Source organism: Osmia lignaria, chromosome 7 (assembly GCF_051020975.1).
Source record: "Osmia lignaria lignaria isolate PbOS001 chromosome 7, iyOsmLign1, whole genome shotgun sequence".
Classification (NCBI taxonomy): domain Eukaryota; kingdom Metazoa; phylum Arthropoda; class Insecta; order Hymenoptera; family Megachilidae; genus Osmia; species Osmia lignaria.
Window position 1 is genome coordinate 10,887,363 of NC_135038.1, and position 18,758 is coordinate 10,906,120.

General features: G+C 42.9%; 1 protein-coding gene across 2 annotated transcripts in view; it reads left to right on the forward strand.

The window, feature by feature from the left end:
• The window catches only part of mwh (multiple wing hairs), a 44,393-nt gene that overhangs the window by 9,276 nt on the left and 16,359 nt on the right, over positions 1–18,758 (forward strand). For both annotated transcript variants that reach the window (XM_034338159.2, XM_034338160.2), the window contains exon 2: positions 15,912–15,984. In XM_034338159.2, the coding sequence (XP_034194050.2) occupies positions 15,912–15,984 (73 nt within the window). The remainder of the gene's footprint in view (positions 1–15,911; positions 15,985–18,758) is intronic.

Below are 18,758 nucleotides of genomic sequence, written 5' to 3' on the forward strand. Positions count from 1 at the left end.
CACAGTGAAATGACTCGAAGAATCGCTGCCGTGGCAAAACGTTCAACGCCGTTAGGATTTTCTGCGCCCGTCTCGATCAATCTCTTCGTTCCATCGATATTGACCGATAATCCTTTCGTTAACCGTGCACCGGTGATGTATAATTCAACGAACGAGTATTCTGTAATCGCGTGGGCGTACGTATGCAAAGCTCGTGTAATCATTTAAGCCTGGAACGACACAGGAGTAATCAAGCAAACGTTGCATTAAACGTTCTTTATGTTCTCCTATAAGATGATCAGTTCATTATTCAGTAAGTACACTGAAACGTTCGATTGAATTTAAGAAAATGGGGTACCCCCCGATCGAGCTGATTTTCTTACCATAGATAACCCTTTATCTGGTGATTCCAATGGTGGTCATCATATTCCTTAACTCCCCCTCCGCCCCCCAGGGGTCAAAAACTGAAATGGTCCAAAAAGTGGTTTTTTTCACCGATCCCAGTGAATACATAGCCCCCCCCCCCCAATAAATAAAACCACTTTTTGGACCATTTTAGTTTTGGACCCCTAGGAGGAGGGGGGAGTTAAGGAATAGGGTGACCACGATTGGAATTGCCAGGTTAGGGGTATCTATGGTAAAAAAATCAGCTCGATTGGAGGGTACTCCATTTTCCTAAACCCAACCAAACGTTCACATCATTCAATCATCCTAGAAAAGTAGAGACAGAAGAATTTTTATTTAAAGTGAAATTTTTCTGATACCACTTTTTGATATCAGTTATTAGAACAAGTAGTACCTTAGAGAAACAAGTTATAAACTCGTAAACTCTTGCTCATCAGTTAAGGATTTAATGACCAAATAGTAGATTAGATAATATTTCAAAAGAGTACACGAGCATCCTGTGTGTTCACGGTTAAACATCCTCTTTCCCAACGAATAAAGTCAGCGATAATGGGAACGGTTGCCATTCTTGGGGTTAAGTAAATCAGCCGTTCGATGTCCATTCCCGATGGATAACGGTGCCTGGATTTCGTGCCTATAGATTCCTCCGTCGGAACGTAATGATTTTATTAGTACACCGTACGCACCAATTTACGTAAATAAGCGGCACCAACTTTTTTTCCCCGCGAGCATCCTCGTAATACGTTTCGCGGGGACACAGGAGGAGGACTTCTTCTTGGTCGGTGAATCGTTAAACGTAGCTTGTAACTCGGTACCAATTTACGTTGTAGCCGATGTACCGAACGATTTAATGCACTCCGATGCTAATAAACCGTTTCCGCGGTCAGGCTACACCGTTCTAAGATAATCGTAAGATCCACGGTTCCGATCGGGCCGAGGTTGCGCGCGTTTTGTCCGGGCAAAAAGGATCGATTAAAAGTGGGAAGGCCTGCGAAAGGGATGCGAGTCGGATTAAGATCCCGGAAAGGGCTGGAAAACGAACGATCACGAGAGCCTTTGAAGCTGGCTCGATCGGAATCCTATGGAAACGACAGACTGCTGTTGTATATCAGACTCGCATCCTGCGTTCTGGCTAATGAACGAATATTAATCACCCTCTCATTTGTGTTGCTCGTAATTATTGATAAAGGAGAGATAACCGAGGCGATTAAACGATCGTAGAAAGTGGTAAGGAGGTAATTTCTTAACGAGATATTTTCGATGATTCTTCTATCCGAAGAAACGGATGTTCCTTGATCAATGTTCAGGATTTAATCTACGAATCTCGCGACGTTTGCAACGCAACGGCAGCAGTAGAACGGCGCGTAATATTTTGAAAACATTGAATTGTTTTCCTGAGAACTTCCGCTCGATTCTATCCTGTTGTATTAATGAAGACTGTCTAGAGAAACGCTATTCCTTTACCGTATCTGACACTGCGTGGCTGGCTCATTAATTTATACTAGAGTCGTTTAGAAAAAGAAAAAAAAAACGAGAAAAATGAAGGGATACGTTGAAGAAGAGTAAGTTTTAATTAGCGATATACGAGTTCGTTTGAAAACACGTTTTACTTTTAATCACAGTGATATCGATGAGGTTTCTGTGACGCGGACGCGCCAGGATCACGGTTAAAAAGTACAAAAATCGGTCTAGATCGAAAGTGTACGACGAGCAGCGATCTAGAGTGACTAAACAAGTTCCATGAAAAACGATTGTTAAGAAGGAAAGGAAAAATCGGGAAAGAAAACTGCTCTATTAAAGCGATGGGTATTACCAACGCGATCGGGATCCAGCAGTATAAATTATCGGGCGCGAGTTAATGAATACGCATCAATTACGTTTAGAATAATCCGGATATGAAATAACGGGTGTAACGATGATAAATTTCCACGTATGATTCCGAGATAGGTTACAATTAGTCAGCAGGGTGCTTGAACCCTTATGTAAGTACCTGGCAATTAAATGTACACAGGGCCGGCCCTGGGCCTAGGCAGACTAGGCGGCCGCCTATGACCCCCCAAGGTCCAGGGCCCCCATAAGACGATTTTGCGTCTAAGAATGCAAGAAAAGATTTACTTGAATATTAATCGATGTAAATGCAAGTCTAAATTAGTTATACAAGCTTTAATGTTAATTTTATAAATTTTAATTGAGCTACTTTTTTTTTATGTCATATAAGTGAAGGGGCCCTTTTTCGGAGATCGCCTCGGATCCCCGAAATCTCAGGGCTGGCCCTGAATCTACAGAAGACTTTCAAACTGAACCATCGTGTCGTTATCGAAATTTCATCGTGAAAATCGATAGATATGTTGTCCGATATTCTATCGGATACACACGTTAGAAAGTAGTTCAGGGACGTCTCAAAGAAACGAACTGTTTCTGTTTGCAACATTCCTGGGGTTTAACGATCCACAACGATATCATTCATGTTGATTTTGCCGTCAGGAACGTTTAATTCGCAGTCGCATGATCGGTATTCCGATGAAATCATTCGATCGGACGTTAATCGGCGAGTCGACTAAAAACTGCACCGTATGTAGAGCATGACGATAGGAGAGAAGGCACGCGACAATTTTCTTTCTCCGTGGGTTCGCGTGCGTACGTTGAAGTTTCACCGGGTTGCTCTTCTTCGAGGAAAGTTAATAAGAAAGTCTTCTTCCCTTGTAATTACCGCGACAAAACGCGTTCGCTTCGCTTCTTAAACGCGTGCTGACTGGTTGAATCACGAAGCGTTCAACTATGTACGCGAGGTAGTTAGAAGGATGAGCGATCGCTCCTGGAACTTTGCTAAAATCTTAAATCGATCTGTCGGCAATGATTGAGAATGGTAATCGGAAAAACGGAGCGTTTTAACGTTGGTAATCGGTTGACGCGATAAATGACGAGAAGGCATTTGTCAGCTTGAAAAGTTGAGACGCGGACTCGTTTCGTTCAAGCCTGGTACACTTTATCCTCTGTTCTCTCGATTTTTCCGGCTGCGTTATGCGTGCACAACGTTTGTTGTTAAAGTTAAATGCACGGACCAAGTTCCCAGATGATATAAACATCGACGAAAGCACACGAGCCGTAAGTTAATTGACTGATTGAAAGAAACGTGAGAAACAAGTGGGATTTACGCGTAAACTTTCCTGCTACGAAGCATAATACTCGATGCCACGATTATCTTCGTCATCCTCGTAATCATTATCGTCATTATCATCTCTTAATTACCGTCGCCCAATTACACGGCTGAATATATTTCTTTCTTCCTCCTCTGTGCTCCTCGAACCAGGAACGCTCATTTTCGATTCCGTTCACCGTTACCGTTTCAAACGAGATCGCGAGCACGCGTTGATTCATTATTAAACACGGCCAACCGATTATTTCCGTGTAACCGAGTTGCACGCGAAAGATCACCGTCGAAACAAGGACGTTCGGACGGATTAATTAGAAGAAAGCCCCGTCTACGGAAGCGACTTTCCATCGTGACGCGTGTCCGTCAACCGAGATGATTTAATCTCTGTAATTATTATCTCTCCTACAAATCCTGTCTATTTGCTCTGTAAACGCATGACTGATTCGCTAGGTATTTAACGTTTTCTTCATTGTCTCTTGCAGGGAATAAACAATTCTTTTGTTAAACGATGCGGAGGTTCGCCAGTTTTCCATCGAGTTAACTGGTACCCTTGGTTACTTTGGTACCTTGCTACCCTTAATAGCATGATTTCGCGCGGTAAATCATCTCTTCAGGCTTAACTTTAGCGTGTCTTTTGTCAATCGAGCGGAATATCTCTGTTAAGCAAGAAACCACTGGACGAGGGTAAAGGGTTCCGCGTTTTTACGAGACGTTATTTATCCAGGAGCTTCCGGAACGTCTGCGAGGATTGCCAAGGCGAGACGCAAGAAAGCAAACGATGATCGTTTTGCAGTAACAGAGTAAACGGTCTGCGAACGGCCCATTAAATCGGCCCGTGAACGATCGAGAACCGGCTGAATGAGATAACGATTCGTTCACGCCGGCTTGCCGCTGCTACATAAACGATTCATTGTAAAAGCTATTGCGCAACAATGGAACGAGTACCGTTCCCGTTTGTCATTGCCCCGCGTACCAAATTTGGCGTTCCGTTTCTCCTTTCCTCTCGGTGAAATCGCGATCCCGGCTCGTAAATCGAACAATTTCCTTTGTCTTTCGCTTCGAGGTATCGTGGCAAATGTAATTGTATTCATCAAATTTCGACAAATTTGAAAGGTGCCTGGACCTCTGACACTCGGAACGATTCATTCCCATCTTCTCTAAAAGGATTCACGAAAATTGCCATAAATCAGCCGGGACCACCTTGGCTCGTTGATGCATCGGTGCATCGGGCATGGGTTCGTGTAAACGCGTCACGTGGGTGTAAGCACGTGTAGCAATGCCGGGACGGTGCTGCATGTGAAATCAGTCTGGCGTGGTTGAATTTCAACCGATCGAACGTGAATTTCAGCGAGCGCATACGACTTCCTCTCGCGCATTCCATGCCCGTTACACACGGCATGCCATTCCAACCGTGGAGTTCCTTAAGCCGCGTTCATAACGCCGCGCGCCAGTAGCTGCGTACTCGCGATCCTTTGTCTCTCAAGGAGAACAAAGGTGCGCGAGCCACGCAGGAAATGTCAATTTTGTAGGCAAAATCGTTTGCCCCCCGGGGCAAAATCGTTGTCCGGAGGAGACGTTCCCACGATACGTCGCGATTCGTTTTCGCGACGACAACCGCGCTCCGATATTCCGAAGATGGAAGGAAACGAAAGGATTCCTACGTTAGTTGGGAAATAAAACCGAATAGTGAAGTTCCTTTTAGCACCCCTCGTCCAATTGACTCAAAAATTACCAGGCAAACTTGTCATGCATAATAGAGTCACGTGGGTAAGTCACGTGACGCGGAAATTCTTGGTTCATGAAAAATTGCGGCCATATTCATTACCACCATCTTACTCTTCTAGACAACAACAACGAGATTTTAAATTCATCTAATCAATCACATTAGTTCATCGTCGTGATTTATGTGGACAGTTTACGGTATTTATAAGTGCATTTTTTCGGCCATCATCTCATTTGCTTTCCTCAAAAGCAACTCTTATTCTCTCGCACGCCATAATCAATGGTAGCTCGTTCATTTACAGTTGGTATGTATTCGTCATTTTAGGTTAGGTTAGGTTAAGTTAGGTTATTTTTTGAAGTTTTTGTAGCTTCTTTTGCTCCCGTAATAAAATTCATTCTGTAGAAAAAAAAATTTCCGGACTTCCACATTAATGTTTTTCTGATTTACAGCTCATGAGAAGTTTGCCTGGTAATTTTTGAGTCAATTGGGGGGAGGTGCTAAAAGGAACTCTTACAAAACCGAATAACCGAGCATCTTCGTTTAAATCTCCTCGGTGCGTAATCGCGCAAGAAGCTCGAGCCAGGTGGACGAGCTCGCACGGAAATAAACGTTCGCCAGGCGAAACGGCACGAATCGAAGCACGTAACGGTGCAAACACTCGTGTACGAGGTTGTAGGGCATTTTATAGGGAACTGTAAATTAGATTTCTCCGGTGTCGAACGTCATCCCAGATTCGTTCTCTTCCTACTTGCTTTTTTTTTCTGGTCCCTCTGCATCCGTCCCGTCGATGCACCGACGACACACTGGCCGATGCACGCGTACTCGTGGAAAGGATACAGTTATGCGCTTTACGGAGAGGAGAGATGGGACCTCGGCAGACGGAGGATCCGTTTTATAACTAGAGATTCATAACGGCACACGATCTTACAATGGACACTAGCTGCCAGGCCAGGACAAACCGAACGCGGCTACGACCATAGCAATCGATGTCTTTCACGAACCAATGCAGGCTGAAACGTAGGATGCAACGCGACAGAATTGTGCAATTATCTGGACAAAAGGGTTTCGAGTACCGTTTACATCGTGTATAGCTCGAAACTCTAACAACAAGTTGATGAACTGCATATTTTGACCGCATCGTGCATCTAAATGCAACAGCGCGAATAATGTACTATGGACTAGTTTTCTGTAAATATATGGAGATAATGGACACTGGAGAAGTTTACTGACGAAGAAATTATTCGAAAAATCATGGAAACCGATAAGAGCAAAGTCGGTTGTAGAAACAGAGTATCCTATACCAAATGGCGTGTACTGGACTCATTATTTCCTCGGTTGCATAACGGGACACGATAATCCAGCAGATAATAGTAATTAATACCTCCACTGTATTATCGGACCAGGTACTTGAAGACTTTAACACTCTTGGTGTCGATGAAAAGTTAGCCTGCAGCTGAATTTATCATATTAATTGCAAAAAGAAGAATCACGAGGAAGCGAGACAAAAAGTTGCACTATTTTCACTGCGAATCAGTATATCGATGATAGCGATCGTGTTGCCGCGATAATGGCTAATTAGCCTTAATGAGCAACACGGAAAAAGAATTTCAAGCATGCTCGTGTAGATGAACGAACGGAGATCAAAAAATTTCCTGCAGGAACCTTTCACGAATTCATCGATGCATCCGTTGATTAATCCTTCGACCCATAATTAAAAGGCCTGGTTATTAAACAAGAGAACGTTCATTTCCCTTTCAGATCTGTGATACTTTTCATCGCAGGAAAAGAAAAAATATTTATCCTACGGATCGATCTGTTCTCGTGGAAAACAGAGGAAACGCCTTCCGTTAGAAACTTCCACGGAATGCGAACCGAGACACGAAACAGGGTAGAAAGCAGCAGTTTCACGCATTTTAACGAGTTAATAATTCTACGTGGACCATCCTCTCTGTGATCGACGATATCTTTTGATGAAAAAAGAAAAACGGAGTAACGCTTTCTGCTTGTGACTTAAGTGAAAATCGTATCGTCCCCTCGGCTAGAAAGTACCGTCCATGGAAACGACCGACCAATGGGCGTATCTTCTGTCTTCAGCACTAATGACTCCAATTTCCTGCGGGAAGGATGATCAGCGTCGAGTCACAAATCACGAAAGAACTACACCGCGCTAGTTCTAGGAAAGCATCCTCAGATTATTTGAACCAAGTATCAATACATACTTGGCGATTAGGTATTCTCTCTTAGAAATCAACGTTGAGATCATCTTCTGAATACCATGAGACAAAAATATGCATACCTATATTTGAAATTGAAACTATGCGAAGTTCCCCTGGAGATTGCATCGGGAAATTACTTGGTATTCTTGGATAGACCTGCATTTAATCGAGCGTTCGTGATCAGAAGCTCTGAATCTCCTCTGCATTCTTGTTCGTTGCAATCCACAATCAGCTATCTTATATTAAGAGTATCAATGAAACCTTTACATAGTTATTTCTGTCCTATCTTAAGCTTCAAATTGATGTAGCATAAGTGCAGTTTTATAATACTTTTATGTCATGAAATCGTGTCGCACTTTATGTTCCAACAACCTAACAATCTGAAAAGTCGAGCAACTGTGAGACTTTTATGGGTTTCATGATTCATAGCACGCGTTTGATTTATGTTCCAAATGAGCCACACCTTTCTATAGCGAAAGTGTATATTGTCTCTGCACTCCTACAAATCTTACCGTGACAAATTATTATCGCGTTACACAAATTTGTACGCGTCGAAGTACGCTTAATTAAATTGTAATTTAACCGGTCTCGTCTAGCAACCGGTGAAACAAAGTCCCCGGCCAGACATTCGGGGTTAACGAACCAGAAACATTCAAAAGCGGGCACGGCCAGCTTTTTTGAATGCATAATTTATCGGGACGAAGGGAGTGTTTTAAAGCGGTCTCGATATTACCATACTAAAAATCCAGTTAACGTTCAGCTCTATGTTTAGACGGACCATGCTGTAACCACAGTCCACTCGTAATTCCCTCGGTGTCTTTGTTGCCCGTCCATGAACAACGTATCATTTCGCGTTGCGAAGCCTTTGGAGCGTCGTGTTTAACGCGATAACAACCGACAATCAGTTCACGCGTGTATGAAAATCAGCCACGAATAAAGCCTTGACTCCTCGATTCTTACCTTGAAATCGCGCGAAAATGCGATACACCTTGGAGGATATTTTTGTATCAGAGCAAGGAACGCGAGAGACTGTTTATAGGAGAAATTTTGGAAAGCGAAAAACGTAGGCAATCATCAAGTTTCTCGACTTTAGTTTCACGTGCTGTAATAATAAATTCAGCAGAGACTTGTTTATGAATGCCATTTCTGATGAAATTATTTTCTTCAAAATACCGAAAGATTTTGAGAACGGTATAATTATTGAAACAAATCGACACGCGATCGATTTCACTGATGTATCGATGCAAATCACAGATTAGATATCTTCGCGCGTGTACACACACTTTCGATTCCAACTGGCGCACGCAGTTGAAACTTTTCTTCCGCTCGTGAGAGAAAAACAGAGGATTGAAAAGGTGGTTGCGTTCGGATAGCGGATGCACTACTTTCCTTCCATCAACAGACTTTAGTTGGTCGCCTTATCATCCGGAGTGGCTGTCTCGGTTGTTTATAATCGTCAACTATGGTACTTACGACCGTCATTTTCATGCGACCGAGCGAGCATTTGCAGGACGATATTCAAATAATCTCGATCGTTGCTCGCTCGAGCGAGTCGAAGCGAACAAGATGACCGAGCGAGAGATTCAATCTCACATTTATTATCCTGAATCGCGATAGTGGTGGTGGTGGTAGTAGCTTCTTTCCCTCCTATCGTCTCAGTGTTTTATTTTTACCTTTTTTTTCTAATTCCTACTTCTGTCCCAGGTAGCCGGGAAACACTGTAATCAATACACGGATCCTGGTGCGTACATCCTGCAACGTCCTCGAATGCTCATTCTAGATTAAGGTCATTCTAGCCATTTTCCCTCGTCATGCGTGACGGTCTCGCGAATAAAATCGTTGCTCTTATGAACTTCATTATACAGGGTGTTCAAAAATTCTCTGAAGACCTCTACACCATTGGATAGATCACGAAAAATCGAAGCGAAAAGTTCTGTAGCATTTTTCGATGGGATCAGTGGTTTAGCCATATTTCGTTGTTGAAAATTGAAAAATTGACCAATCAGCGCGCAGCTTGAGTGCCAAGACCCGCGGAGTAGGGGACTCCGGGCGCATGCGTAAGCGCGACGCTCAGCGGCGCGGCTCGTCGGCGCCAGAGGAGGTTAGTTTTTTTCAATTTTCAATTTTTCGAAATGTGGCTAGACTACTAATCCGATCGAAAAATGCTACAGAACTTTTCGCTTCGATTTTTCGTGATCTATCCAACGGTGTAGAAATCTTCAGGGAATTTTTTAACACCCTATATATGTACATCCAAAGTATTGGAACTTGTTAGGAAATTAAATTTCAACGAAGTCTTCCTCATCATTATGTGCACTTTGGAAAGGAAACGTTCACCGAGCAGAACTAGGATGTAACCAAGAGAGGTATTATCGTAAACGGTTCTTCGATGCGCCTTTAGCTGTTTCTGGATGCAAAAGATAGGCAATTTTTAGAAAGTGGAAATTGCAATAGCACAGATGTACGCGTAGAGCGAATAGGTATCTGAGAGATCTAAATTTGCAGATAACGAGAGCGTAAAAAATGTTAAACAATTACCAGGACTCGAGCATTACGGCGGAGTCGGAAAAAATGGTCGGGTTAATCGTAGATTAGCCTTTTACGCGAAAGAGAGTTGTTGCCGGGCTAATTATCATCGGAGAAGGATCTACTCGTTCATTTCTTGCTACACGGCGAACACTTCTGTTCACCATTTTGGTATCGCAACTAGAACGCTGCTCCTAGCCACTGTACTTGTATTTACAGTTCACTTAATTCCAGCAATTATCGCGTTTCGTGGAACTGACGTTTCGTCTATTCTTCAGAGAAAAATCTCACGATCGTTGCTACCCTTCGGCTCGTATTACGACTTCTTTCGAACGGCACCGACCTGCAGGTAATTGTCTCTGAATTCTTTCGTAGTTTTCACCCGTTCCTTCTTTCTGTTCGAAGCTTTGCGATAGTTTCAAATAATATAGGTGTGTTCGACAAACTTTCGAAATCTTCCAAGTTCGATGTAGAAAACATTGAAAGCTCGCGGTTCAGCGACGGATAAGATCGTGGTCCAGCGAGCGTTTCGTCATATCCTGCTCGATTATTAACACCGCATTAGCATTGAATGGGAGCGGTTAATTGGCTACGAATTGCCTCTCACGGGGATTGTCGTGAAAGTAAAGGAATAAGAATAAGGAGAAGAAGAGAAAAAAAGGGAAGAGGTTACGCAAGAAGAAGGCAAGCAGTTTCACGAACTGACGCGGGACCAAACGCCTCGGCAAATATCTGAAAGCGTTTTTCCGTAGTCGAAGGGGAATGCGAATTGACTTCTTTCTCGGCCGCTGGAAGATCAGGTATGGAAGATCGACTGCACTTCCGGGCGTCGGTTAGCATTCCACCGGGCGAAGAACTATGAGCGGAAAAATCTCAACGGACTCTCTCGTGTAGTCCGCTAATGGTCGTCAAGATCGACGATGCCGAGCTCTCGATCGAGGCGATTTTTCAAGAGGATTCAAAGCGGGATAGGTAAAACCGCATCGAGCCGTGGCGCCTGTTTGCTCGTATCACCTACCTTATTCTTCGACCAGCTTCTCTCTTCGTTCCGTGCGGAAAGATAACCGATACCTCGAGCAAACAGCCGACGGGAAGCATTACGAGCACCGTGACGCTTACAATGTGTTCACCTCTATGGATTCAACTGTACTTCCCCAGTTCGTGCGACCTTCGCCGTAATAGGCCCTCGAAGAACATACACAGCGTATCGAATGAGCTTCATTCCGGCAAGTAATTGCTTGAAATCGTTTCGAAGGAGCTTTCATCATTGTTCCCCCGACAACGTTTCTTTTTTCTCGAAACAGTGTCGTTCAACTGTTACATTCGTTACGGTATGAAAAAATTCTTGATTTTATATACATCTACGATTGCTCTGATTATCAGGCCCGAAGGTGGCAATCCAGCGTTATTGATAGCTACCTTGGCGTTCGTACCAAGGGGCGTTAGCAGCAACCTTCACGGATCTTTAGAAGCAATAAATATCGACGGATAAAAAAATTAAATATTCAAGGTATGGCATAATTGGAGCGGCTTTGTTCAAACACCGATCCGTGTCCAAATGCTCGAATCACGCGATCGATTTCAGCCGACCGCAAATTGCGTAATTACCCGTTGTCCTGGCCGCCCATGAACTTTCAGCCGAACCTGTTGTATGGAAATCTCATAGGAAGAACGAAATCGTGTCTATTGTGCGTGGTTTCCATTGAAAAAAAAAAAAAAAAAAAAAAAAAAAAAAAAAAAATTAGTAAAAGCAGAGGGTATCATTTCGGCAGAGAGGGACACAAGCAAAATATTGTAGCGGTATGTGCTATAGTTTGCGCTATCGCTATCTACGGAATAAAGAAACTCGAAAATTCTCTAATCAGGAATTAGAAATAGATAAAAATAAACAAATACTGGGTGAAATTCTTTTTAGCACCCCCTTTCAATTGACTTCAAAATCCTCAGTCACGTGGGTAAGTCAAAAATTGCGGCCATTTTCATCACCACCATCTTACTCTCCTAGACAACTTAAATTTATCTAATCAATCACATCAGTTCACCGTCGTGATTTATGTGGACAGTTCAGTTACGGTGTTTGTGTGATTTTTTCGGCCGCCATCTCATTTGCTTTCTCAATCGCAACTGTACGAACCAATATCATCTCGCGTCTCTTGTTCTCTCGCTCGCCATAATCAATGGCAGAAATATCCTGTAAATTCTGTTAGGTGTTAGATTTAGGTTAGGTTAGGTTCTTTTTTTGAAGTTTTTATAGTTTCATTTTGCTCATTTTTGCTCCAGTAATAAAATTCATTCTGTAGAATTTGAGAAAAATTGTTTCTCAAAAAAAACATATCCGCGCCTCCACATTAATGTTTTTTTGACTTACTTATGAGAAGCTTTCCTGGTAATTTTTGAGTCAATTGGAGAGGGATGCTAAAAGGACCTCTTACCCAAATACTTTCAAATAAATTTATTTTCATTCGATATAATTATCTCAATATTTAATTAATTAATTAATAATTAGTCGTTCAATGATTGAAATAATAATAATAACAACAATAATGAAATGCAAAATACTGTGAAAAAGGCATTAATTGTCTTGGTTTTCGATGCCTTCTTCGGCCACTTCTTTGACAGGCAGGAGGAAATCATCAACGTTCGGGGGTTTGAGTTCCAGAGGTTTTGGGCCCGCCCCAGGGTATACTTGGACAACATGTTATAGGAAAGTTAAGAGTTGTTATGTTTGATAACATTCTTTTCATTCCTAATCGGATTGGAGAACTTTCTAGTTTCTCTAATCCGTAGATAGCGATAGCGCCCACTATAGCACATACCATTACAATATGTTGCTGCCGAAATAATAGCAAGCGGAGGATGTGGAGGGAAAGAAAGAAAGGGTTCCGAAGGTAATGGCATAATTGGCAAGGTTTCGGATGGAGAATCTTTATCGACAGGATCGAAGCAGAATCGGTACGAAGCGGAGCGTACACTATCATAAAGACAAGCCCGCGGATGCGGCCGACGGAACGGCAGAAATTCCATGTTCTCGCATATCCCACTAATGGCCTGCACGAAGATCGACGACGCAGCATCGACGATCGTAGGATTTTTGTCGCGGTTGAAATCCGCGCCGGCAAAGCACGAGGACACCGGCCGCAACGAGTCATGGCGCCTGTTCGCGCATTGCATTACCTATTCATGAGTGGAACGTGCGTTCTCCTATGCTGCACGCGACTATCCGTTCGCGCACACCGTGCACCCAAGCCATCACGTCCTAAACGACGACGATTCTCCTCAATAACGGAGCTATTCGCGCCATGCTAATTTCAATGGAATTAAAATCTCCGGAATGCTGCTTCCGAGAAACGCGCGAGTAAAATAAAGAACGGCCGTTCTTAACCGATCCTCGACGAGTTGACAAACGCAACCAGGTGAAACGCAAACGCACTTGGAATCCTCTCGTCGATTAAATTACTCAGCCTCGAAAAACAGTCGTGGTCGGTGATTGGGTTATTACGATTGACCCGATTTTCAGCAACGTTTCACGAACACCGTGGTTCGGCACACTAAAGAAGGAACGCGTATTCGAATCGTGACGAATCCCGCTCGCAATTGCAGCGCGCGCCGCACTTTCGCCAATTTTCCTGCCTCGAAGGGAATACCTGTAGGAAAGCTGGAATTCCTTAAAGGACACCGGTGTATCGAGGTATCGCGGTTGAACGCGCATGCGTACGCGAGAAGCGTGCAAAAGTGCGTGCGTATGCGTGACTAACCGCTCGCGCGCGGGTCAATGCCTTGCCTGTCCTCCTCGAGTAAGTATCCACCTAGTCGACGCGATGCGATGGTTAGCTTCGACTACTACGTTATGCTGGTACCGCGCTCAACATCGCCAGCCTGACGAGCACGCGTTTCGAGCCGCGTTCCGTATGCAAGCTCCGCGTTTCCGCGAGGCGGCCCTCTTTGACGCACCAACAATCACCCTCCCTCCACTCCGACCGGTGAAACAACGTTTTTCAAGATTAATGATGATGAGCTAGACATTGGATTCGGTGTGACTCGTTGACAGCAGCTTCTGATGGCGAGCATCTTTTCTATTTAAAAAGAAAAAAGAAACAAGAAATACTTGTCCACCTTGTAATTAAATAAAATATTATCTTCTGGCATCTTATTAAAGATTATAATATAACTGAACGGTTACCCCGATGCCATGAAAAATGAAGTGTACTGCTGTTAGGATCTTGTTAAGCACTACGCTCGATTCCTGACAGAAGTACTGAACAGTAAATTGAAATTGAAAATTTACGTTATTCCATAGCGTTAACGCGATTTCTGTTGGTTTTTAGTATCACCAAGCGGTTGGATTATTTCGATTAAAACGGATAACCACGTTTGCCGACGGTGAAACCATTCGCGTGCAATAAATGGCAAAACGACGCTGGTTAATGGCATTGCCGTAGGTTCGCGCTCTTAAAACACTTGAAACCTCGCAGTTACTTGGCCGTTTCATTATACCTACGTTTATGATACTTGTATATAGAGCACCATAGGAGGATTAACAATCTTCAGCATGATATTTTAACGCTCGATAATTATCACGAAACGCCAATTAAATGCCACGACGTTTAGCTGCTTCCTCGGCGCGCACGCACGCTAGCGACACTATCATCGCTCAAGTGTTAATGCGTTAACGATACCCGTGTAATTACGAGTAACAGGAGAAGGATACCATTCGCCCAGTTGAAATCTTTCGATATTTTATGAATTTACATGAGATTTTATTTTTAATCGTAAATTTTGCCCCGTATTTCAATGGAAATTGCATCGCAAACTCGAGTAAGAAAGTGCGAAATGTTGAATTACTTTCGAAACGTCTCTCTACCGATTACTCGGTCAATGAAAACCAATTTCTGACGTCTCGATTATAATGCTTCGAGGTCATTATCACTGATAGCCATACTTACCGCGGGGAATTACTTGAACCGACACGATTCCAGGCAACCCGTAAGGTCAGACCGAGAGCTTGCCGAACATTGCCAGGATATTTCTGATCGAGTCCGGGAGATGAAGAAGGAGTAGCGATCATATACCGCTTCTTCGTGACCGTGATGATCGTGACTCCTGTTATTATCCTGGCCAACCCACAAAATGAAATACCATCGGCTCGTGTCCTCGGCGTTGCACGTCTTTCACCGAGTGGAACCGCGTTGCATTACGTCGCAACGGACCGTGAAAACTTGATGCATCGGGAAAGAATTTCGTGCAACAGCCGTGCGTAATCCGTGTCGCAATATTCTGTACAACATCCCTAACGATGTGTGAAAGTAATTAATTAATAAAATCGTTGTATTAAACTCGTTAGGCTAATTAGCGTTGTTTGGTCGAGCCGGATGATCAGGACTGATGCAAACCAGTTGCAACAGAGATAAGAATTTCTTTCTCCGTCAGCCCCGATGCTTCCCACAAGGCGATAAATCGTATCGACGGTAGCCGTGAACCGTGTAATCCGTGCCGGATCTAGCGGAAACGAATTTTAGGCCGTCGCTATACGAATCCGATCGAATGAGCGTAGATTCCGCTGGTATTCGTCTCCGTTGCCGCGGAACGAAACGAGTGAGCCGAGGTACCGTTTGAAAATTCCACCGATGAAATTCCCCGCAGTCGTTCCGTGGAATGGACGAGCATCGGACACGTACAACTTCCCAATTAACTGTATCGTTCACCAATAATCTCGAGGATGTAAATGAAACGACGAAAAACACGGCATGGAATCCCTGCTATTCTACACCTTCTTCGTCGAAGAATTCAGAATTCCTTCAATGGCATCGATAATTTCAGCCTCTTCAAATTTTTACACAACTCATTTAATCTTCTAAGATTTTTCTTTTTATATAAAAAATCCAACTGATTGTTGTTTCGTTTGTTACAGCGAGACGGACATGGCTCCGAACGCAGAAGAGGAGTTGCTGGTAGTGAAACCCTGGGGACCACAACCGGAAAAGGTGAATATAACTCTTGATTGCATCGAAAGGATTACGCGGCTGATAACGAGAGGATCTGAACAAGAGAAAAACCGTCTAATCGTGTAACCTGGCTGATGCTGATGCTGATGCTGATGCATCCTTGGAGCACAGGATGCTTTTGATTAGCATATCTCTCAACATTGATCGATATACATATATAGAGAGAGTAGAGATAAGCGTGCAAAGGTTTGCTAATCGTTTTTGTCGCTACCTCACCGTGAGAATTGCGCCATGTTCACGGATAAACGATAAACTAGGTAGAAATGTGTTAAAGGAAGAGCATTACGGCTAGTTAATCTCTTAGAATTGGCTCGTTCTCTATCATAATATCGTCAATGTTAATCTGTCTGTACTAATCGCCCTATTACCTATGCATCCTATCTACGCACTGTTTTGTCGCAATTATCGACGCTTCGGATAATGAAACTTTCATAGAACAACTTTGTGTTAAGAGGTTCCTATAGTGACGTTACAAATGCGAAAGGAAATCGTCTCACGCGTTGGAATTTAGGGATGCTTTCTGATCGAGTATTATTAGGTATGGGTCATTCCATGGCAAATCGATCACTTTTTGACGTTACATCGACGATTTTGTTCTAAATGAAATATGTTGCAGTCCATGTGAATCTAGGTCCATGTGAATGTGTTTCGAATTTGCAATTTTTGCCAATTTTGGCGAAAACAGGCTTCACTTACGAATTTTTATCTCCGGAACTATTTGTCCGATCGCGCTACATTTTTTTTCTATTCAGAAAGGATTAAGCTATTATAAAATAATTTTTTTAACCTCGATAATTAACTTTATAATGTTGAAAAGTGTAAACAAATTCATTTTTTGCGTTTTTTTCGAATGCCAAGAGTGACTTCAATTTTTAAAAATATATCGTCATATTCCCTGAAGTTTTTCCTTCAAAATGAGCCCTTCAGAAGGATGGGAAATTGAAAATTGGCGTCACAATGAGCTGGAACAGAACGCGGTCAATGAAGCCCGTTTTTGCCAAAATGTGCAAAAATTGCAAACTTCGAAAGCCTGTAATTTTTAAACAAATTCGAAACCGGCAAAATGATGACTTAACCCCCCCCCCCCCCCCCCCCCAGTTTCACATATTTTATTTAAAACAAAATCGCCGATGGTATTGACAAAAAGTGAATGACCCGTATATAAATTAATTTAGTGCCTTTAGTACTGCACCATCTTAATTAGTATTTCAATTTTGAATATTCAATAAAAATAATAAAAATTACTTCAATAGTTTAAAAATAAACCTTCAATTTAATAAAAAGAAAACCACAGAATTATTTTGTGCACCTAATAATTTATGATACGAATGCAACTTCGTATATTAGTAATTTGGCTAATTAATTATCTCATACCATTTGTAAAGCAGTTTTGTCAAACGCCTGTACCATCAAACTCTTGATTATTATTATCCAACTCATGTGAATCGTCGAAACGATCGTTCGTCTCGTGTTTAACCGTGCCACGGTTTTCATGCTCGCGCGTTGCATCAACATGCACCAGTCGGATGCATCGAATTCTGCGCGTACGTAATGGCTTCGCCGACATTTATACGCGTCGCGAAACTGCGAGGGTGGTAATTAGTCACGGATAATATGATTAATATCGAGTAGAAGGCACAGTGCGCCGTGTTAACCCGTTCCAACTGCACACGCTTGCATTCCGCTTGAATTGTTTCGACGTACACGCAACACTCGTCTCTGTCCTCTGGCAATTGCACTTGCAATGAGATTTTCGAGCGATTGTCGTTGGAATCGCGAGCAATCCTTGACCTTAATCAAAGACCTAGTTGTTTTCTTTTTTTATTTAAAACTAATGTTACATTATCCGCTAATGAGAGCGCACGCCTGGTTACAATAGAATGTTTCATGAAACCAGAGTCTCTTCGCTGGGACGTTTATTAGAATTCTTAAGTCGAATGCTCGTGAAAGTCGTCGGGACTTTTACCGCGATTCGAATTCTTCACTCTAATTGAGTAAAATGTGAAACGAAGGTGTGCGGTTTGAAATTGGATCGAGCGCGACACGCGGCTCGACGATTCTTCTCGATCAGATTCTGCGAAAGATTCGCTCGTTTGCTTTCGAATCGCGTGTCTTATTGTCGAGCAAAAGTACACAAAGTGACCGAGTGGTCTAATAAGAAAACGTGACGCACTCTTGTACAATATGTAGGTTGCAAGTATGGAGATAAAGTTTGTTCCTCTAGAGGCTCGCGCATCATTTTCGTCGACCAAGCGCCTAATTACTCGCATAATTGCTACAGTTAAGAACACCCCTTCTCTTTAACGATTTCCTGCACGAAGATCCCGTTTCAGTCGTTCAACTGAACGAAAAGATGAAAAAACTGAAGCATGATTGATCTATGCAGCAGGTCTCTACTCTATCATGATCTCCATTAGACAATTTACGTACGTATCCGTGGCCGTATATCCCGGAAAGGAACTCTAATTACTTTATTGCTCGTCGAAAAATGCATCGTTATAAGCGAGCTCGGTATTCATCAGACGATGATGGGCCATCAGCGTCCTCCGTCGACGCCGTCTTACCAGCCTATGATTGATCGCGACTGTCAACAACCTCGATCGTCCTATAAAATCTTCACTCGAGCATGGTTTCTCTGTCGCGTCGTTCGAAATAAAGAATAAAAGAATCTATTTTTTTTTTTTTTAAACGCTACCGTGTATCGCGGTTTTCCTTCGAGCCTTTTCGCGCGTGAAAAATCCAGCGACCGCGAG